The 20021-nt window shown below is 51.6% G+C and overlaps 1 protein-coding gene across 1 annotated transcript in view; it reads left to right on the top strand.

Moving 5' to 3' along the window:
• The window catches only part of EMILIN2 (elastin microfibril interfacer 2), a 57070-nt gene extending 41919 nt beyond the window's left edge, over positions 1-15151 (top strand). The window contains exons 5-8 of the mRNA XM_029065989.1: positions 8127-8510; positions 9280-9315; positions 11580-11708; positions 14255-15151. Coding sequence (XP_028921822.1) covers positions 8127-8510; positions 9280-9315; positions 11580-11708; positions 14255-14595 — 890 coding nt within the window. The 3' untranslated portion in view covers positions 14596-15151. The remainder of the gene's footprint in view (positions 1-8126; positions 8511-9279; positions 9316-11579; positions 11709-14254) is intronic.
• Positions 15152-20021: the final 4870 nt, after the last annotated feature.

The raw sequence follows: 20021 nt of genomic DNA, 5'->3' as shown, positions 1-20021 counted from the left end.
CTTCACTTCTCTGGGCCTCACTTCACTCATCTGTAAAATGGAGATTAAGACTCTGAGCCCTCTTTGGGACAGGGACTGTGTTCAACCCGATTATCTTGGATCTACCCCAGCGCTTAAAACAGTGGATGGCACATAGTAAGTGCTTAACAAATACCACAATTATTAATTATTATTATTTAATAATAACTATGGCATCGATAATAATCAAAATAGTAGTCATGGTATTTGTTAAGCACTTATTATATGTCAGGCACTGTCCTAATTGCTGGTAGATCCGAAGCTAATCAGATCGGAAACAGTCCCTGTCCCACATGGAGCTTCTGGTCTTTGGCAGGTGTTTGAAGTATGACGACTCATTTTCTGGAACTTAATGATAATAATAATAATGATGGTGTTTGTTAAGCGCTTACTATGCGCTAGACGCTGTACTGAGCGCTGGGGTGGATACAAGCAAATCGAGTTGGACACAGTCCCTGGTCTATCTGGGGCTCACAGTCTCAATCCCCATTTTACAGAGGAGCTAACTGAGGCCCAGAGTAGTGACGTGACTTGCCCAAGATCACCCAGCAGACAAATGCCAGAGCCGGGAATAGAACCTATGTCCTCGTGACTCCCAGGGCCGCGCTCTATCCACTACACCATAGTCCACTTATGGAGCAGGGGGTAGTTTTGCTAAATGCAGAACTGAAATGTCGTACGTGGGGTGGTGAGGTGGGCCTCTTTTCACAGGCGGCCCTGCGCCGGTCGAAGGGGTGAGCCCGCATCTCTGCCTTGCATCTGCAGGCTGCAAATCTTAGCAGCCGGCCCCTCTCAGGGCCCGGGGGAGAAGCCCCAGAGAAAGAGAGGAAATGATTCTGGAGTCCAGTTCCCCTGGGGGCTCGCCGCGGGGTCCCCGCTCCCCGATAGATCAGTCGATCGATCGTCGGCTGCTCCGACTCTCCTCCTTGGCTCTGGCTTCCTCGTTCTGTGGAAAGAGCATGGGCTTGGGAGTCAGAGGTCATGGGTTCGAATCCCAGCTCTGCCACCTGTCAGCTGTGTGACTGTGGGCAAGTCACTTCACTTCTCTGTGCCTCAGTTTCCTCATCTGCAAAATGGGGATTAAGACTGCGAGCCTCACGTGGGACAACCTGATTACCCTGTATCTCCCCCAGCGCTTAGAACGGTGCTCTGCACATAGTAAGCGCTTAACAAATACCAACATTATTATTATTTAGAGTTCGGTTTGGACACTTGTTGGGGTGGAGGGAGCTGTGTTCCAAGAGTATGGGAATAGGAGTCAGGAGACCCCGGTTGGAGGACCCAGTTCCCCCAGCTGGCCTACGGCATGACTCCGGGCAAGACATGCGATCGCTCTGGGCCTCAGTTTCCCCTTCTGCAAAATGGGTGTGAAATAGTCACTTGTATATATTGAGTGTTTTCTGTGTGCAGAGCACTGTACTGAGCACTTGGGAGAGTACAGCACAATCATATAACAGACAAATTCCCTGCCCACGATGAGCTTCCCACCTAGATGGGGAGACAGATGTGAATAGAAATAAATAAATGACAGATATGGACATAAGTGCTATGAGGCTGGGAGAGGAGATAAATAAAGGGATCGAGTCAGGGCGACGCAGAAGGGAGAGGGAGAAGAGAAAAGAGAGGCGTAGTCAGGGAAGCCCTCTTGGAGGGGATGGGCCTTCATTAAGGTGCTCTGGGGAGGTGGTGTAACTATTTAGATCGTGAGCCGCCTGTGGTAGGAAGACTGCCTCCCATCTCATAAATTGGTAATAGTAATAATGTTGGTATTTGTTAAGCGCTATGTGCAGACCACCGTTCTAAGTGCTGGGGGAGATAAAGGGTAATCAGGTGAGACTCACAGTTTTAATCCCCATTTTACAGATGAGGTCACTGAGGCGCAGAGAAGTGAAGTGACTTGCCCACAGTCACACAGCTGACAAGTGGCAGAACCTGGATTCAAACCCATGTCCTCTGACTCCCAAGCCCGGGTTCTTTCCACTGAGCCACGCTGCTTCTCCAACTGGGTAGCTATCCCAGTGCTTAGTACATAATAAGCACTTAATAAGTATCATAGTTATTACTGTATTCTCATCCCCCTCTCTCCTGTCAGGACATAATAATTATAATAATAATGGTATTTGTTAAGCGCTTACTATGTGCCAGGCACTGTGCTAAGCGCTTGGCTAGTTGCAAGATAATTTGGTGGGATACAATCCCTGTCCCACATAGGGCTCTTAATCCCCATTTTCCAAATGAGGGAACTGAGGCACAGAGAAGCGAAGTGATTTGCCCACGGTCCCACAGCAAACAAGTGGCAGAACCGGGATTAGAACCCATGACCTTCTGACTCCCAGGCCTGCCCCCTGTCCAGTAGGCCATGCTCATTATGGACAGGGAACATTCTGCTAATTCGGTGTATTATACACTCGCAAGCTCTTAGTACAGAGCTCTGCGCAAAGTAATCACTCAATAAATTCAATCAACAGATCGACTGATTGAGAGGAAAGAAACTGAGAGACAGTAAACTGGAGATTTCTGATCTCTCAGGGTGGGAAAGAGTGATCACAGTAGAGGCGGGAAGGGGAACACTTCTCAGCCTCAGTGGTCTTTAATACTAAAAGCAGCGTGGCTCAGTGGAAAGAGCACGGGCTTTGGAGACGGGGGTCATGAGTTCGGATCCCAGCTCTGCCACTTGTCAGCTTTGTGACTGTGGGCAAGTCACTTAACGTCTCTGTGCCTCAGTTACCTCATCTGTAAAATGGGAATTAAGACTGTGAGCCCCACGTGGGTCAACCTGATTACCCTGTATCTACCCCAGCGCTTAGAACAGTGCTCTGCACATAGTAAGTGCTTAACAAATACCAACATTATTATTATTATTATTAATCCCCATTTTACAGATGAGGAGGAACTGAGGCACAAAGAAGTCAAGTGATTTGCCCAAGGTCACAAAATAAGCAGGTGGAACCCAGGTGCTTCTGACTCCCAGGCCCGGGCTCTTTCCACTAGATCGCATTGCTCCTCTGTGTCTGGAGAGAAATCTCCTACGCGGGAGAGCTGCTTTACCTCTTGCAGGTCCCTAGAAAACCATTCATTCATTCAATCGTATTTATTGAGCACTTACTCTGTGCAGAGCACTGTACTAAACACTTGGAATGTACAATTCGGCAACAGAAAGAGACAATCCCTGCCCAACAAATGGGCTCAGTCTAAAAGGAGGAGAAAGACACCAAAACAAAAGAAGTAGACAGGCATCAGTACCATCAAAATAGATAAATAGAATCATAGAAAACCACAGCAAATGATGCTCTGATGGCATGGAAGTTTCCATGTCCACATCTTCCTAGAGATGACTTTGCGTGAGACCAACCAGAAGGTTATTCTCACTGAGCAGCGAACACAGGGCTAGACAGCCCTTTTAATAATAATAATAATAATAAAGTAATAATAACAGTATTTGTTCAGGCAAGTACTTTATTAAGCATTGTAGTAGATGCTATGCAATCAGGTCAGACAGACACTGTCCCACCAGGACCTCGCACTTTAAGGGGGAGGGAGAACAGGTATTTAGGCCCCATTTTACAGATGAGGAAACTGAGAGTACAGAGAAGTGAAGTGACTTCCCCAAGGACATACAGAGGGCAAGCAGCGGAGCCGGGATTAGAACCCAGGTATCCTGACTCCCAGGCCTGGGTCTTTCCGCTAGGCCACGCTGCTTCTCTTTGGACAACTGAGTGACTGGCTATGGATGCTACGAAAATCAGCAGGAGTCAGACTTTCCTGTTCTCTAACGTTCCTCCTGTGAAGTTTTGGGGCTGTGATGGCCTCTGGTGGCACATTTGTCAGTCAGTCCTATTTACTGGCGCTTACTGTGTGCAGAGCGCTATACTGAGCGCTTGGGAAAGCACAATAGAACAGTATAACAGACACATTCCTACTGCCCACAGCGAGCTTGCAGTGTAGAGGAGGCAGACATTAATAGAAAGAAATGACAGGTAGGGAAGTGAATGCTGTGGAGCTGGGAGGGGAGATGAATAAAAAGGTAGCAAGTCAGGGTGATGCAGATAATGATAATTGTGGCATTTGATGATAATAATAATAATAATAATGAGCACTAATATGTGCCAAGTACTGTTCTAAGTGCTGCAGTTGATATAATTGAAGCGCTTCATTCATTCATTTATTCAATCTTATTTACTGAGCGCTTACTGTGTGCAGCGCGCTTTACTAAGCACTTGGAAAGTACAATTCAACAATAAAGAGGGACAATCCCTGCCCACAGCGGGCTCACGGTGTAGGAGGGGGAGACAGACATCAAAACGAGTAAACAGGCATTAATAGTATCCATATAAATAAATAGAATTATAGATTTATACACATCAGAACAAGTAAAACAGGCATTAATATAAATAAATAGAATTATAGATATGTACAAATATACACAAGTGCTGTGGGGCGGGGAGGGGAGGTAGAGCAAAGGGAGCGAGTTGGGGCGAGGTGTGGGGAGAGGGGGAGCTGAGGAAAAAGGGGGGCTTAGTCTGGGAAGGCCTCCTGGAGGAGATGAGCCTTCTGTAGGGCTTTGAAGGGGGGGAAGTGTGATTGTTTGGCGGATTTGAGGAGGGAGGGCGTTCCAGGCCAGAGGTAGGATGTGGGCCGGGGACGACGGCGGGACAGGAGAGAACGAGGCACAGTGAGGAAGTTAGCGACGGCAGCGTAGCGGAGTATGCGGGTTTGATTGTAGAAGGAGAGAAGGGCGGTGAGGTAGGAGGGGGCAAGGGGACGGAAAGCTTTGAAGCCAAGAGTGAGGAGTTTTTGTTTGATACGAAGGTTGACAGACAACCCCTGGAGATTTTTGAAAAGGGGGTGACGTGTCCGGAACGTTTCTGTAGAAAGATAATCTGGGCAGCAGAGTGACGTACGGACTGAAGTGGGGAGAGACAGGAGGTTGGGAGATCAGAAAGGAGGCTGATGCAGTCATCCAGTTGGGATAGGATGAGTGATTGTACCAACAAGGTAGCCATTTGGATGGAGAGGAAAGGGCGGATCTTGGCGATGTCGGGAAGGGGAGACTGGCAGGTTTTGGTGCCGGGTTGGATGTGTGGGGTGAATGAGAGAGCGGAGGCAAGGATGACACCAAGGTTGTGGGCCTGTGAGACGGGAAAGGATGGTTCAGACGCTATCCATGTTCCACATTTGTGTGTCTGTATTACCTGCTGCATCCGAATGAGGCCAGATTCAATCTCTCTAAATCCCTATGAAAGAAATAATAATTATAAATATGGTATTTGTTAAGTACTTACTATGTGCCAAGCACTGTCATAAGTGCTGTGGTTGATAAATCGAAGCAGTTCAGACCCCGTACTTGTCCCAACCTGTGTCTGTATTATCTGCTGCAACCATGGAAGGCCAGATTCAACCTCTCTGAACCCCTATGGAAAAAAAAGAGTAACCATAATAATAAGGATAATAGTATTTGTTAAGCACTGTGCTAAACACTGGGGTAGGTATGGTATAATAAAGTCAAGCACAGTCCCTGGCCCACACAAGGCTCACAGTTTAAGAGGGACGTAGAACAGGTATTTTCGTTCATTCGTTCAGTCGTCTCTATTGAGCGCGTACCGAGTGCAGAGCACTGTACTAGTCTCTTGGGGAAGTGCAATATAACAATAAACAGTGACTTATTTTACAGATGAGGAGACAAGCACAGAGAAGTTAAGTGCTCAGTCCAGTGCTCTGCACACAGTAAGCGCTCAATAAATATGACTGAACGAATGAGTGAATGAAGTGACTTGCTCAAGATCATAAAGTAAGCATATGGCCGAGTTGGGATTAGGTATCCAGGACCCCTATCAATCGATCAATCAATCAATCAAATGAATCAGTGGCATTTATCGAGCACTCACTGTGTGCAGAACACTGTTCTAAGCACTTGAGAGAGTCCAATATAATGTAGTTGAGAGATACTTTCCTTGCCTACAAGGAACTTCCAGTTTTATTCCTCTGACTGGCAGACCCTGGCCCTTTTCCTAGCCCACTGTGACACACCAACTATTGGGAAGCCAAAAAGTGTTCTATTTTAAAGAGCTTTTTCCTCTTTCTTGCCAGAAATCCCTGTTAGGGATTAATTTGCCTTCTGATTCACTAGAACCATTTAATCCTTTTTTTTTCCTACTGAAATGTCAGGAGGAGAGTTCTGATGACCTGTAGGCCTGATCAGTCCTGAAGAAATTTTTGCCAAACCAGCATGCCAGGTCTTTAAGATACTTTGTCTGTGACCCTTCTGGACTGAATTTACCTCACTGTGGACATTCTGCCCCCCTATTTTCTTTTATGGTATCTGTTAAGCACTTACTATGTGCCAGGAACGGTACTAAGCGCTGTGGTAGATACAAGATAACAAGATTGGACACAGTCTATGTCCTTTGTGGGGCTCTGTCTTAATTCCTTCCACTCGTTTAGTTGTATTTATTGAGCATTTACCGTGTGCAAAGCACTGTCCTAAGCACTTGGGAGAATACAGTATAACAATAAACAGACACATTCCCTGCCCACATTGAGCTTACGGTTTAGAGGGGGAAAGAGAGTCATAGGTTGTGGGTTCTAATCCCAGCTCTGCCACTTGTCACCTGTGTGACTTTGGGCAAGTCATTTAACTTCTCTGTGCCTCAGTTCCCTTATCTGTAAAATGAGGATTAAGAAGGTGAGCCCCACGTGGGACAACCTGATTACCTTGTATCAACCCATATGCTTAGAATAGTGCTTCGCACATAGTAAGCGCTTACCAAATACCATTATTGTTATTATAATTTATCAATAAATTAATTCATTCATTCAATCGTATTTATTAAGTGCTTGCTGTGTGCAGACCACTATACTAAGTGCTGGGGAAAGAACAATTCAACAATAAACGGTGACATTCCCTACCCATAGAGAAGCAGTGTGCTTCAGTGAAAAGAGCACAGGCTTGGGAGTCAGAGGTCATGGGTTCTAATCCCAGCTCTGCCACTTGTCAGCTGTGTGACTTTGGGCAAGTCATTTACTTCTCTGTGCTTCAGCTACCTCATCTGTAAAATGGGGATTAAGACTGTGAGCCCCAAGTGGGACAACCTGATTACCTTGTATCTCCCCCAGTGTTTAGAACAGTGCTGGGCACATAGTAAGCACTTAACACATGCCATCATTATTATTATTATTATAAATTACAGATTTGTATGTAAGTACTGTGGGGAAAATGGAAAAATCCCCATTGTCCAGATGAGGTTAACTGAGGCCCAGAGAAGGGAAATGACTTGCCCAAGGTTACACAGCAGACACGTGGCAGACCGGGATTAGACCCCAGATCCTCTGATTCCCAGGCCCCGCTGCTTCATTTCCACTCTGACCCTCCCACGATCTGGGGGACCCCGGTCCAGACCGCCCCTTTAGAGAAGAGAACCTTCATTTTGGCGGATACTTTCCTTCAGGTTTCACCGGCTCTGAACTCTGTTTCGAGGAACTCTGTTTCTTGAAGTAGGAACGGGTTTGTAATGAATTAGGCCATGCCGCGGCATTAGCCAGAGCCAAGCTGCAGTTGGCCTCCGTGCCGTTGCCCCGGCGGGCTGGAGCCTGGGTGATGAAAAATGGACCGGGGCCAAGCAAATGGCCGTGTGAGTCGGTTTCCTCAGAGCAGGAGCGCTGCTCAGTTGGATGCTGATTTGTAATGGACCTTATCTACTGCTTTCTTTCCAAGTCAATCGATAGATTGCTCGATAATAATAGTAATAATGACAGTGATAACTGCGGTATGTGTTGAGCGCTTACTACCTGCCAGACATTATACTGAATGCTGGGGGGGGAATGCAAGCAAATTGGGTTTGATACAGACCCTGTCTCACACGGGACTCACAGTCTTCATCCCTGTTTTCCAAACGAGGTACTGAGGCCCAGAGAAGTGGGGCGACTTGCCCACGATCACGCAGCTGACAAGTGGCGGTGCCGGGATTAGAACTCAGGTCCTTCGGGCTCCCAGGCTCTTTCCGCTGGGCCACGCTGGGTTGGGGGTGGGAAGGGCCAGCGAAACGGGGTCCAGCCAGATGTGTTGTAAATCTGTTTCTCTCTGTCTCCCTCTCTCCCTCTCGGCACACCAGAGGAAAGAGCCCCGGGACCCCCGCAGCCGCCCCGGCCCGGGAGCCCTCCTCGTCCAGCCCACCCTGCGCGGTCCGGCCAGCCCCGAGACCCCTTGGCCCCGGAGCCTGCCGGGCGGCCGGCCCAACCGGGGACTCCGCCGCCGCCCTCCGCGCCCGGGGAGGCCCGGCCTCTGCCCCCGGGTGAGCGCCGGCCCGCCCGCCCAGCCTCCCCGGGACTGCCCGCCCGGCCCGGCCCACCCGGCTCCGGGGCCTGGATTCTAGAAACTGGGGAAGCCGGGCCACCCGGCAGGATGCTGGTGCGGGGAAGAGGCCTGCCCGACAGCGTGGATGGCCAGCAGGGCCAGAGGCCCGTCCCCAGCTCCGAAGGCTACGCCGGACCCCCAGGTGAGCCGGGGCCGACGGCCGCGTCGCCCTTGTCCGGCCCAGGAGAGCTCAGTGAAGCGGGAAGGGCTCTGTGGTAGACCCCGGACTAAGCACTGGGATGGATACGAGGAAATCGAGTTGGACACAGTCCCTGTCCCACAGGGGGATAACTTTCTTAATCCCCATTTTACAGATGAGGGAACTGAGACACAGGGAAGTTAAGTGACTTGTCCAAGGCCACCCAGCAGACAAGTGGCAGAGCTGGGATTCGAACCAGATCCTTCTGCCTTCTAGGCCTGTGCTCTATGCTAGGAAATGTACTAAACGCTGGGGTGGATACAAGCTAATCAGGTTGGACACAGTCCATGCCCCTCATGGACCCCTACAGGCCTAATCCCCATTTTACAGATGAGGTAACTGAGGCATAGAGAAATAAAGTGACTTCCTAAGGTCATGCCGCAAAATGGCAGAAGTTGGGATTAGAACCTAGAGCTGCCCGTTTTGGGGATAAATCTGCACTTTTTCTTAACACTGAATCCCCATTTTACAGGTGGGGAAACTGAAGCACAGAGACATTAAGTGACTTGTCTGAAGTCACACAGCAGGCAAGAGGCTGAGTCAGGATTAGAACCCAGGTCCCCACACTGGTACCGGCGGCTCCAGCAGGCTTAGGCAGGTGGCACCGGATTGGCCGTTCCCGGGGTGGCAGCTACCCCCGGGGGCGGGGTGGGGATTTAGGCGGGGGGAAAGACATATGAGTTTGACGTATGCTTTTTTTTCCCCTCTATAGGCTACCCCAAACCATCTGCTCGGGACGATCCAGCAGGTAATCACCTCGATCCCCGAGGTCTGGGGGTGGTTGAGTTTAGGACGGGGACCCTGCCAGGTGCGTCCAGTTTCCTGCCTCACCCTGAGGGACCCAGGAGTCCCGGCCAGGGGAGGAGGACTCATCCCAGACCTAGGGAATTTTCCATCTGTTTATTGTTCTATTGTACTCTCCCAAGTGTTCAGTTCAGTGCCCTGCACGTAGTAAGCGCTCAATAAACCCGACTGACTGCCTGGCTGACCGACGGACTTTGAAAGTCTTTGGGTGAGTCCAGCAATCCTCCTCCTCCTCCTCCAGGCCTCCTTCTAGAGCGGAAGCTCGTTGTGGGCAGGGAATGTGTCTGTTGTATTGTTACAATGGACTCTTCCAAGCACGAAGTCCAGTGCTCCGCACACAGTCAGCGCTCAATAAATGCGATGGATTGACTGAATGACGGCCCCGGCCCTAGGCCGCTCCCCTGCTCCTCTGGGGTGTCCTCGTTTCCGACTTGGAGCCGAATTCCCCTGTGGTAGCTCCGGCCCGTCTCTCTCTTCTCCCGCTCTCTTCTGCATCGTCCTGACTTACTCCCTTGATAATAATTTTGGTATTTGTTAAGCGCTTACTGTGTGCAGAGCACTGTTCTAAGCGCTGGGGAAGATAAAGGGTAATCAGGTCGTCCCACGTGAGGCTCACAGTTAATCCCCATTTTACAGATGAGGTAACTGAGGCACAGAGAAGTTAAGTGACTTGCCTACAGTCACACAGCTGACAAGTGGGAGAGGTGGGAGTCGAACCCAGGACCTCTGATTCATCCCCCCTCCCTGCCCCTCAGCACTTAAATATCCATATCTATCATTTATCGATTTCTATTACCGTCTGCTTCCCCTTCTAGACTGTAAGCTCGTTGAGGACAGGAAACACGCCTGCTTATCATTCTATTGTACTCTCCCAAGTGCTTAGTAATAATAATAATACTAATAATAATGGTATTTGTGAAGGGCTTACGATGTGCCTTGCACTGTTCTAAGCACTGGGGTGGATACGAGGTCATCGGGTTGTCCCACATGGGGTTCGCAGTCTCAGCCCCCATTTTACATTCATTCGATCGTATTTATCGAGCGCTTACTATGTGCAGAGCACTAGATGAGGGAACTGAGGCACAGAGAAGTGAAGTGAATTGCCCAAAGTCACACAGCTGAAAAGTGGCAGAGCGTAGTATCGGTCAGTCAGTCGACGGTATTTATCGAGCGCTTTCTCTGCAAAAAGAGCAGAACACTATACTACTTGGGAGAGTACAATACCCACACTGACCCATTCCCTGCCCTCAACGGGCTTACAGTCTAGAGGGGGAGAGAGACATTAATAGAAATGAATAAATGAGAGCTACGGACATAAAGGGCTGTGGCTGTGTGGGGATCCTCTTTTCCGACTTCGGGCCGAATTCCCCGGCGGTCGCTCTGGCCCGTCTTCCCTTTGTGAGTGACTTCCTCGGAGAGGAAAATTCTGGAAGCGGAGACCGCCCGGCTCACACCGCTTCCATCGTCTAGACTGTAAGCTCGTGGTGGGCAGGGAATGTGTTTTGTTGGTGTGTTGTACTCTCCCAAGCGCTTAGTACAGTGCTCTGCGCCCAGCACTCAACAGATAAATAAAATCAATTGGCGATATTTATTGAGCACTTACTGTGTGCAGAGCTCTGTCTAAGCGCGTGGGAGATTACAATAAAATGGAATTGGTAGATACATACGTGTTTTGGCCAAAATGAGCTTCCAGTCTAGAGGGGGAGACAGATGTCAATCGATCAATGGTTCATTCAATCGTTCATTCAGTCGTATTTATTGAGTACCGACTGTGTGCAGAGCACTGTACTAAGCGCATGGGAGAGGACAATATACGTCCAGTCTAGCGGGGAGCAGCAGGTAGTGTGTCGCCATCCTTCCTCTGGCCATCGGTCGAAGGTAAAACGGCAGCATCTCGGGACCCAGACCAGCCCGAAAGCCGGCTGGGGGCGCCGGGTCAGGCCCGGGCACCCCAGAAAACCAAAATGGGGCTGGGCCAAGGACTCCAGACGGTTCCCCCCGTTTCCCCGCCGGGCGGGTATTTCCCAATATTTCCCACCGCGGTTTCCTTCCCCCCCCGCCCCCCCCCCCGACCACATCGCAGCGGTTTAGGGGCAGGGAGGAGGTCCAGCCTCACCCAGGACGTCAGTGCCCACGAGTTTCACTTCCTCAGCGGACTCTCCTTCCCCATCCCCCGTCTCCTCCCGCCGCCCCCATTCTCTGTTTCAGACCCTCTGGCCTCATCTCTGGTGTCCTTCTCGGCCGGTCTGACCCAGAAACCGTTCCCCAGTGAAGCGGGGGTGGTCCTCTTCAACAAAGTGCTCGTAAACGACGGAGACTTCTACAACCCCAGAACAGGTAAAGGGCCACGGGACCGGGGACACAGGGCCCCTCCCTCACTAAGTGACGTTCACTCGCTCATCCCGCTCTCCCTCCCGACCCCCTTCCCGAATCCCCAAGTGCCCTGGCCGTCCGGGCCACCCTGGGATCATTATTACTATTATGGTATTTGTTAAGGGCTTACTATGTGCCAGGCACTGTACTGAGCGCTGGGGTTGGACACAGTCCCTGTCCCACGTGGGGCTCACACTCTCAATCCCCATTTTACAGATGAAGGAACTGAGGCCCAGAGGAGTTACGTGATAATAATAACAGTTGTATTTGTTAAGGACTTACTGCGTCCCAGGCACAGTTCTAAGCACTGAGGTAGATATGAGGTAATGTGGTTGGATACAGTCCCTGTCCCACAGAGGGCTCACAGTCTGAATCCCCATTTTCCAGATGAGATAACTGAGGCCCAGAGAAGTAAAGTGACTTGCCCAAGGTCACACGGCAGACAAGTGGAGGAGCCGGGGTTAGAACCCTTGACCGTCATTAAGCACCGACCCCGCAGCAGCAGGCAGTACTGAGCACTTGAAACCACGTTCAGGGTGGGAGGCTGAACCTCCGGGAGGAGAAGGATTTGGGGGACCCCGAAGGAGGGGCCGGGGAGGGTCTGAAAGAGTAGAATGGCGCCCCTCGTGCGGGCCGGGACTCTGCCGTTCGAAAACGGCGATCCTGCCCCCGATCCCAGACTGGGAAGCCAGAAGCGGGAGCATTTTCTGGTCGTGAGATCAGCAGCAGAGTGAGCCTGCTGTCTCATCGTTGGGGCTCAGCCACGTTTGTTTCCAGGCCTCCCCCGGCCTCCCCGCCCCGCGACATTCCCGGGAGAATTCCCTCGTTCCCGGACACGCAGCCAACGGACACGGCGGCGGGGGCCGGACACCGAACGGGACGCGGGAAAGACACCCTCCCTTATCTGTTTCCTTTTTAACGGGGCCCGGGGGGCGGGAAGGAAAGAGAGTCAGAGAGCCAGCTTCTCCACAGACGGGCCCGGAGCGTTAATCGTGGTATTTATTAAGCGTTGGCAGTGTAGCGAGCGCTGGGGTGGATGCAAGCAGATCGAGCTGGACGTAGTCCCCGTCTCACGAGGGGCTCCCTGGCTCATTCTCCGTTTTCCAGATGAGGGAACTGAAGCCCAGGGAAGAGAAGTGATTTGCCCGAGGTCACACAGCAGACGAGCGGTGGAGCCGGGATTAGAACCTATGACCTTCTGACTCCCAGGCCCGGGCTCTAGCCATTAGGCAATCCTGCCTTCCGTCCGTCTGTCCTTCCGTGGGGATCGGGCAGACTGGGAAGGAGGGGCCGAAGCCAGAGGAGAAGCGAGGGGCGGGGTGGGCAGGGGCTCGCTCTCTGGCCGGCCCCGGGGCCTCTATCCCGCCGGACTCGGCCCGACTCCATCTGGGCCGGGACCCAGGCCGGCCTGCCTCCCGATCCCCATCCTCGTGGTGTAATGGCTGGAGCACCGGGGCCCGGGAGTCAGAAGGATCTGGGGTTCTAATCCCGGCTCTGCCACGTGTCTTTTGTGTGATCTTGGGCAAGTCACTTCACTTCTCTGGGCCTCACTTCCCTCATCTGGAAAATGGGGATTAAGTCTGTGAGCCCTGTGTGGGACAGGGACTGTGTCCAACCCAAGTGTCTTTCATTCAATAGTATTTATTGAGCGCTTACTATGTGCAGAGCACCGTACTAAGCGCTTGGAATGAACAAGTCGGCAACAGATAGAGACGGTCCCCGCCGTTTGACGGGCTTACGGTCTGATCGGGGGAGACGGACAGACAAGAACAATGGCAATAAATATCTACCCCAGCGCTTAGAACAGGGCCTGGCACATAGTAAGTGCTTACCAAATACCATTATTATTACCCTTATTATTATTATTAGAGAAACAGCGTGGCTCAGTGGAAAGAGCCCGGGCTGGGGAGTCAGAGGTCATGGGTTCTAATCCAGGCTCTGCCACTTGTCAGCTGTGTGAGTGTGGGCAAGTCACTTCACTTCTCTGGGCCTCAGTTACCTCACCTGTAAAATGGGGACGAAGACTGTGAGCCCCACGTGGGACAACCTGATTACCCTATATCTCCCGCAGCGCTTAGAACAGTGCTCTGCACATAGTAAGCGCTTAACAAATACCAACATTATTATTATTCTCTGGGCCTCAGTTACACCATTTGTAAAACGGTAAAATTATCTTGTATCTACCCCAGTGCTTAGGACAGTGCCTGGCGTCTTGAGTCTGCTGTGTGACCTTGGGCAAATCACTTCACTTCTCTGGGCCTCAGTGACCTCATCTGTAAAGTGGGGATTGAGACTGTCGGCCCCACGGGGGCAGGGACCGTGTCCAACTCGATTTGCTTACATCCACCCCAGCGCTTAGTTCAGTAAGCGCTTAACAAATACCGGAATTAGTGTTGTTATTGTTATTGTTACCTACCCCAGTGCTCAGAGCGGTGCCTGGCACACGGAGAACACAGCACCATAAGAAAAAAAAAATTAACGGCCCACCTCCTTCTGTCTCTCCTCGCCAGGGATCTTCACCGCTCCGTACGCAGGCCGCTACCTGCTGTCCGCCATCCTGACCCCGGAGAGAGGCGAGTACGTAGAAGCCGTCCTGTCCGTGTCCAACGTCAACGTGGCTCAGCTGCACACGGCCGGCTACCGGCGGGAACTGCTGGAATACCACCGGCCCCCCGGCGCCGAGGTTCTCTGTGGGGGCAGCGGGACCTTCCACCTCGTCGTCTCCTTGAAAGAGGGCGACCAGGTCAACGTCGTCGTGACCGGGGGGAAACTGGCCCACACGGACGCGGACGAGATCTTCTCCACGTTCAGCGGCGTCTTCCTCTACCCCACCCGTCCGCCCCCGGTCTAACTGGGCTCTGAAGACGGCCACGACGGCGGCCGGGGGCGGGGGGGACTTTTGGACCTCGAATATATATCCCGTCGACTCTCCGGAGCCGTTGGGCTGACGGGGCCCTGGATCTTCCGGCCGGCCGTCTCAGAGTCGAAGGGCGGAGGAGGAGGAGGAGGAGGAGGAGGAAGAGAAGGGGCAACCACCTCCCCCCCCGGGACCGATCGACTGCTTCCCTCCCATCTCCCACCGGTGTCTGGTGACCCCAGCCGAGCAATCCGAATTCGTCCAGAGCATTCCCTGCCTCGGCCTCAGTCCCCTGTGGTTTTTTAACTCCAAAGTGCCTTTTTCTCCCAGAGCTTCTCCCCCAGGCGGTCCTCCACCACCCTTTCCCAATCTTGGGAGCGTTGGGAAGACCCAGTTGCTTCTTGGCCTGGCCTCGCTAGCTCCCCGTCCCCCTGCCCCTCTTCCTCCCCCCCAGCCAGGGGTCTTCTAACGGGCTCAAACGTTCATTCATTCGATTGTATTTATTGAGCATTTCCTGTGTGCAGAGTACTAAGCGGTTGGGAGAGCACAGTGTAACAATAAACAGACACATTTCCTGCCCACGACGAGCTTACGGCTTCCAACCCCCCCGGGGAATGGTGGAGGTGGGAGAAAACAGCTATTTTCTCCCGCTGGGGAAAAAGCCGCCGTCGCTTCAGAGACTCTTCCCTTCCTTCGAAACCTCCTTTCCGCGACCAGTTTCGGGTAGATCCCTGGAGAAGCAGCGTGGCTTAGCGGAAAGAACTCGGGCTTGGGAGTCAGAGGCCATCGGTTCTAATCCCGGCTCCGCCACTTGTCTGCTGTGTGACTTTGGGCGAGTCGCTGAACTTCTCTGAGCCTCAGTTAGCTCATCTCTTAAATGGGGATTAAGACTGTGAGCCTCATGTGGGACAACCTCCTTACCTTGTATCTTCCCCAGTGCCTAGAACGGTGCTTGGCATATAGTAAGCGCTTAACAAATACCAGCGTCGTCATTGCCGTCCTGCTGTCCTATTCCCTTCCAGCAAGCCGTACCGCTGTAAGCAGGGGGGCCTGGAAGATAGAGCACGGCCTTGGGAGTCGGAAGGTCGTGGGTTCTAATCCCACTCCACCACTTGTCTGCTCCGTGACCTTGGGCAAGTCCGGGCCCGTCACCTCGTCTCTAAAATGGGGATCGAGACCGGGAGCCCCGTGTGGGGCAAGGACCGTGTCCAATCCGAGCTGCTTGATTCCAGCCCAGTGCTTAGTACAGTGCCTGGCACACAGTAAGCGCTTAACAAATACCACTATTCTCCTTATTAAGTGGCCTTTGGGATGCCCCGCCCCCCCCCCAGTCCGCACTTCCGCATTCCCACTTACTGATGGTTAGGGTACGAGTCCCATCCTCTGGCCGGGAGCTGTGGGGGGCCTTGCCTCGACGGTACTGCTCAAGAGAAAGAGTTGGGACAGTGAACAAGCTCTTTCTGCTACCGAGAAAGGGTTGGGCAGGAGGAACAGAGCCAGATCGTAGAGGAAGATCCGTAGATCACCGGCCTCCGGGCGAGGCCGCCGAACCCACTCATTCAATCGTATTTATTGAGCGTTTACCGTGTGCGGGGCTCTGTCCTAAGCATTTGGGAGAGTCCAAAACAGCAATAAACAGACACATTCCCCGCCCACGACGAACCCCCTGCCGGGGCCTCCACCAGCTCAGCTAATGAACGTGTGTTTGGCTGGGGTTTTGGGCTCCTCCCACGAAGTGTGTGAGAAGTGTGCGAGGGACATATCTCCACCGAGAACCCGGGGTGCCTTTTGGATGCAAAACCTGGAACGGTACGCATCTCCGTCGGCGGCATCGTGCGTGATCCGACATGGCCGCAAGCGGAGACGAAAAATAGGGGCTTGATTTTGACCGCTGTAAATGGTTTGGTTTTCTCCTTGAGCGGCGAAGCCGGATCCTTGATTTGGCGTCCTCAAATGCAAACCAGATGCGAGCACGTGTCTCCGATCCCGGGCGGTGCCCGCAGCGGAAGGGAAGTGCTCCTCCGTGGGGCATGGGAAACTTCAAACAGCGTGGCCTTGTGGATAGAGCCCTGGCCACGGAGACAGAAGGACCTGGGTTCTAATCCCGGCTCTGCCACTTGCCTGCTGTATGACCTCGGTCAAGTCCCTTCACTTCTCTGGGCCTCAGTTCCTCATCTGTAAAATGGGGATTAAGACCGGGAGCGCCATGTGGGGCAAGGACTGCGTCCAATCTGATTAGCTTGGATCTGCCCCAGCGCTCGGTTGGTACAGTGCCTGGAACGTAGTAAACCCTTAACAAATACCATGAAAAATTGATTTTTTTTTTTTTTTTAAAAAAAAAGGCAACAGCTTGAACAATCAGGTGATTCCTTCATTACCCGGCTGGGAAATGGGCGTCCCCTCTCATTGCTTAGAAACGATACCCAACAGAAAACTTATAGCTCAGATCATTTAAGTTTTAAGTACAGTGTTAAACACTTAATATGATGCTCTACACATAGCGGTCAATACTGATTGATCATGTAGGGCAAACCACAATCAACTAGATCAATATCTAGTCTCCCTCTCCCTTAAACTGGGAGTCCCGTGAGGGACACGGATGGTGTCCATCCTGATTACCTTGTGTCGATCCCAGCACTTAATCCAGTGCTTGGCCCATAGCAAGCGCTTAAAGGCACCGCTGTTATTGGAAAACCCCCTCGGCTCCACACCCGGGGACACAGACTCCAGCTAGGATTAGCCCCTCCGAACTCTCCCTCCATAAACCGTCTCGGGATTCTGTTGAGATGGATCAAGGGATGAAAGAATTGGTTACTGAGGCCTCAGTGAGGATAAGACCGTGACGCCCTCCGGGTGGGAATAAGCCAGAAAACTCATCCCCGGCCTGGCTTCTAACTCCTTTAACAGAGCAAATAATTCTTGCTGTGATGGAGTAGAGGGAGGTCTCAGTGCCTGAAAGGGGAATAATGATCTAGCTTTCCAATTTGCTTTCATTGGGCAGGAACCCAGGACTTTGGCTTAGCTTCTGGAAAGTCACGAAGAGGGAGGAGAAGGCAATAATATGCATTCAATTGTATCTATCAGGGCTTACTGTGTGCAGAGCTAAGTGCTTGATTATTTTTATGATGATATTTGTAATGGTATTTAAGTACTTTCTGTGTGCCCAACACTGAAATAAACACTGAGGTAGAAACAAGATAATCAGGTCCCACATGGAGCTCACATTTTCAAGTAATAATAATAAAAATAATGTTGGTATTTGTTAAGCGCTTACTATGTGCAGAGCACTGTTCTAAGCACTGGGGTGGATACTGGGTAATCAGATTGTCCCGTGTGAGGCTCACAGTCTCAATCCCCATTTTACAGATGAGGTAACCGAGGCACCGAGAAGCGAAGTGACTTGCCCACAGTCACACAGCTGACAAGGGGCAGAGCCGGAATTCGAACCCATGACCTCTGACTCCCAAGCCCGGGCTCTTTCCACTGAGCCACGCTGCTTCTGTAGGAGTACAGGTCACTGACTCCCTATTTCGCAGAGGCGCAGAGAAATGAAGTACCATGACTAAGGTCACACAGCAGGTAAGGGGCAGAGCCGAAATTAGAACCCAGATCTTCTGACTCTCAGGTCTGTACTCTTTCCATTAGGCCACGTGTGGAACGTGGACTCTATCCAACCTGATTATCCTCTATCCATCCCGGAGCTTATTACAGCACTCGGCACATAGTAAGCGCTTCCCAAACACCTCAATTTTTATAAAGTTCCTTTCTCTCTTGCTTTCCCTCTACTCCAACCTGAAGACTTGGGGAGCAGATCAGTTGATTCGGGAACGGTGACGTCCTAGAGAAGCGGCATGTGGAAAGAGCACGGGCTTTGGAGTCAGAGATCATGGGTTCGAATCCCAGCTCTGCCACTTGTCAGCTGTGTGACTTTGGGCAAGTCACTTCACTGTGCCTCAGTTACCTCATCTGTCAAATGGGGATTAAGACTGTGAGCCCCACGTGGGACAACCTGATTCCCCTGTGTCCACCCCAGCGCTTAGAACAGTGCTCTGCACATAGTAAGCGCTTAACAAATACCAACATTATTATTATTTGAAGATACTGAGCGCTTACTGTGTGCAGTGCACTGTACTAAGCATCTGGGAGAGAACGATGTAACAGAGTAGGTGAGTCCTTGCCCAAGGTGAGTTTTCCCTCTGGGGGGGAGACAGACAATAATGTAAATGAATAAATTACAGAAATGTACATGAAGTGCTTTGGGGCTGAGAAAAGGGGGGAGTAAAAGGTACAAATCCAAGTGCCGGGAGGGAGTGGGAGAAGAGGAAGTGAAGGCTTGGTCGGGGAAGACCTCCTGGAGGAGATGGGCTTTTAAGAAGGCTTTGAAGGTGGGGCGAGTGCTCAGCGCTCAGAACAGTGCTTTGCACACAGTAAGCACTTAACAAATATCATCATTATTATTATTATCTGTCGGATATGCAGAGGAAGGGGGTTTCCAGCCAGAGGCGGGAGGTGGGCGAGATAGACAAGATGGAGATAGAGTAGTGACTCTATTGACTCTATTGCCAATTGTTCTTGTCTGCCTGTCTCCCCCCATTAAAAATGTTGGTATTTGTTAAGCGCTTACTATGTGCAGAGCACTGTTCTAAGCGCTGGGGTAGATACAGGGGAATCAGGTTGCCCCACGTGAGGCTCACGGTTAATCCCCATTTTTACAGATGATGTAACTGAGGCACAGAGAAGTGAAGTGACTCGCCCACAGTCACACAGCTGACAAGTGGCAGAGCCGGGAGTCGAACTCATGACCTCTGATTCCGAAGCCCGGGCTCTTTCCACTGAGCCACGCTGCTTAGACTGTGCACCCGTCAAAGGGCAGGGACTGTCTCTATCTGTTGCCGATTTGTACATTCCAAGCGCTTAGTCCAGTGCTCTGCACCTAGTAAGTGCTCAATAAATACTATTGAATGAAGGGTGACATCCGGGGAGGAGAGGTGCTGGAGAAGCAGCATGGCACAGTGGCTAGACCCCCGGCTTGGGAGTCAGAGGCTCCATGGGTTCTAATCCCGGCCCCGCCACTTGTCTGCTGTGTGACCTTGGGCAAGTCACTGCACTTCTCCGGACCTCAGTTACCTCATCTGTAAAATGGGGATTGAGACCGTGAGCCCCAGGTGCAGGGACTGCGTCCAACCCGATTCGCTTGTATTCCCCACCGGTGCTTAGTACAGTGCCTCGCACATAGCCAGCGCTTAACAGACACCATAATTATTATTATTATATCACTGGCTGCCTTGGTCGGGAGGCAGAGGGAAACAACAACGTGAACGACAGTCAGGAAAACCGAGGCGGTAGGCAAGCTCACTACCCGGCGAGGGTGGGGAGACGACATCTACATGAATGGCATACGACGATGTAGAGAAGCAGCG

This window comes from Ornithorhynchus anatinus, chromosome 5, assembly GCF_004115215.2.
Source record: "Ornithorhynchus anatinus isolate Pmale09 chromosome 5, mOrnAna1.pri.v4, whole genome shotgun sequence".
Taxonomy (NCBI): Eukaryota; Metazoa; Chordata; class Mammalia; order Monotremata; family Ornithorhynchidae; genus Ornithorhynchus; species Ornithorhynchus anatinus.
The sequence above is the reverse complement of the archived record's forward strand: the minus strand, read 5'-3'. Positions and strand labels throughout refer to the sequence as shown.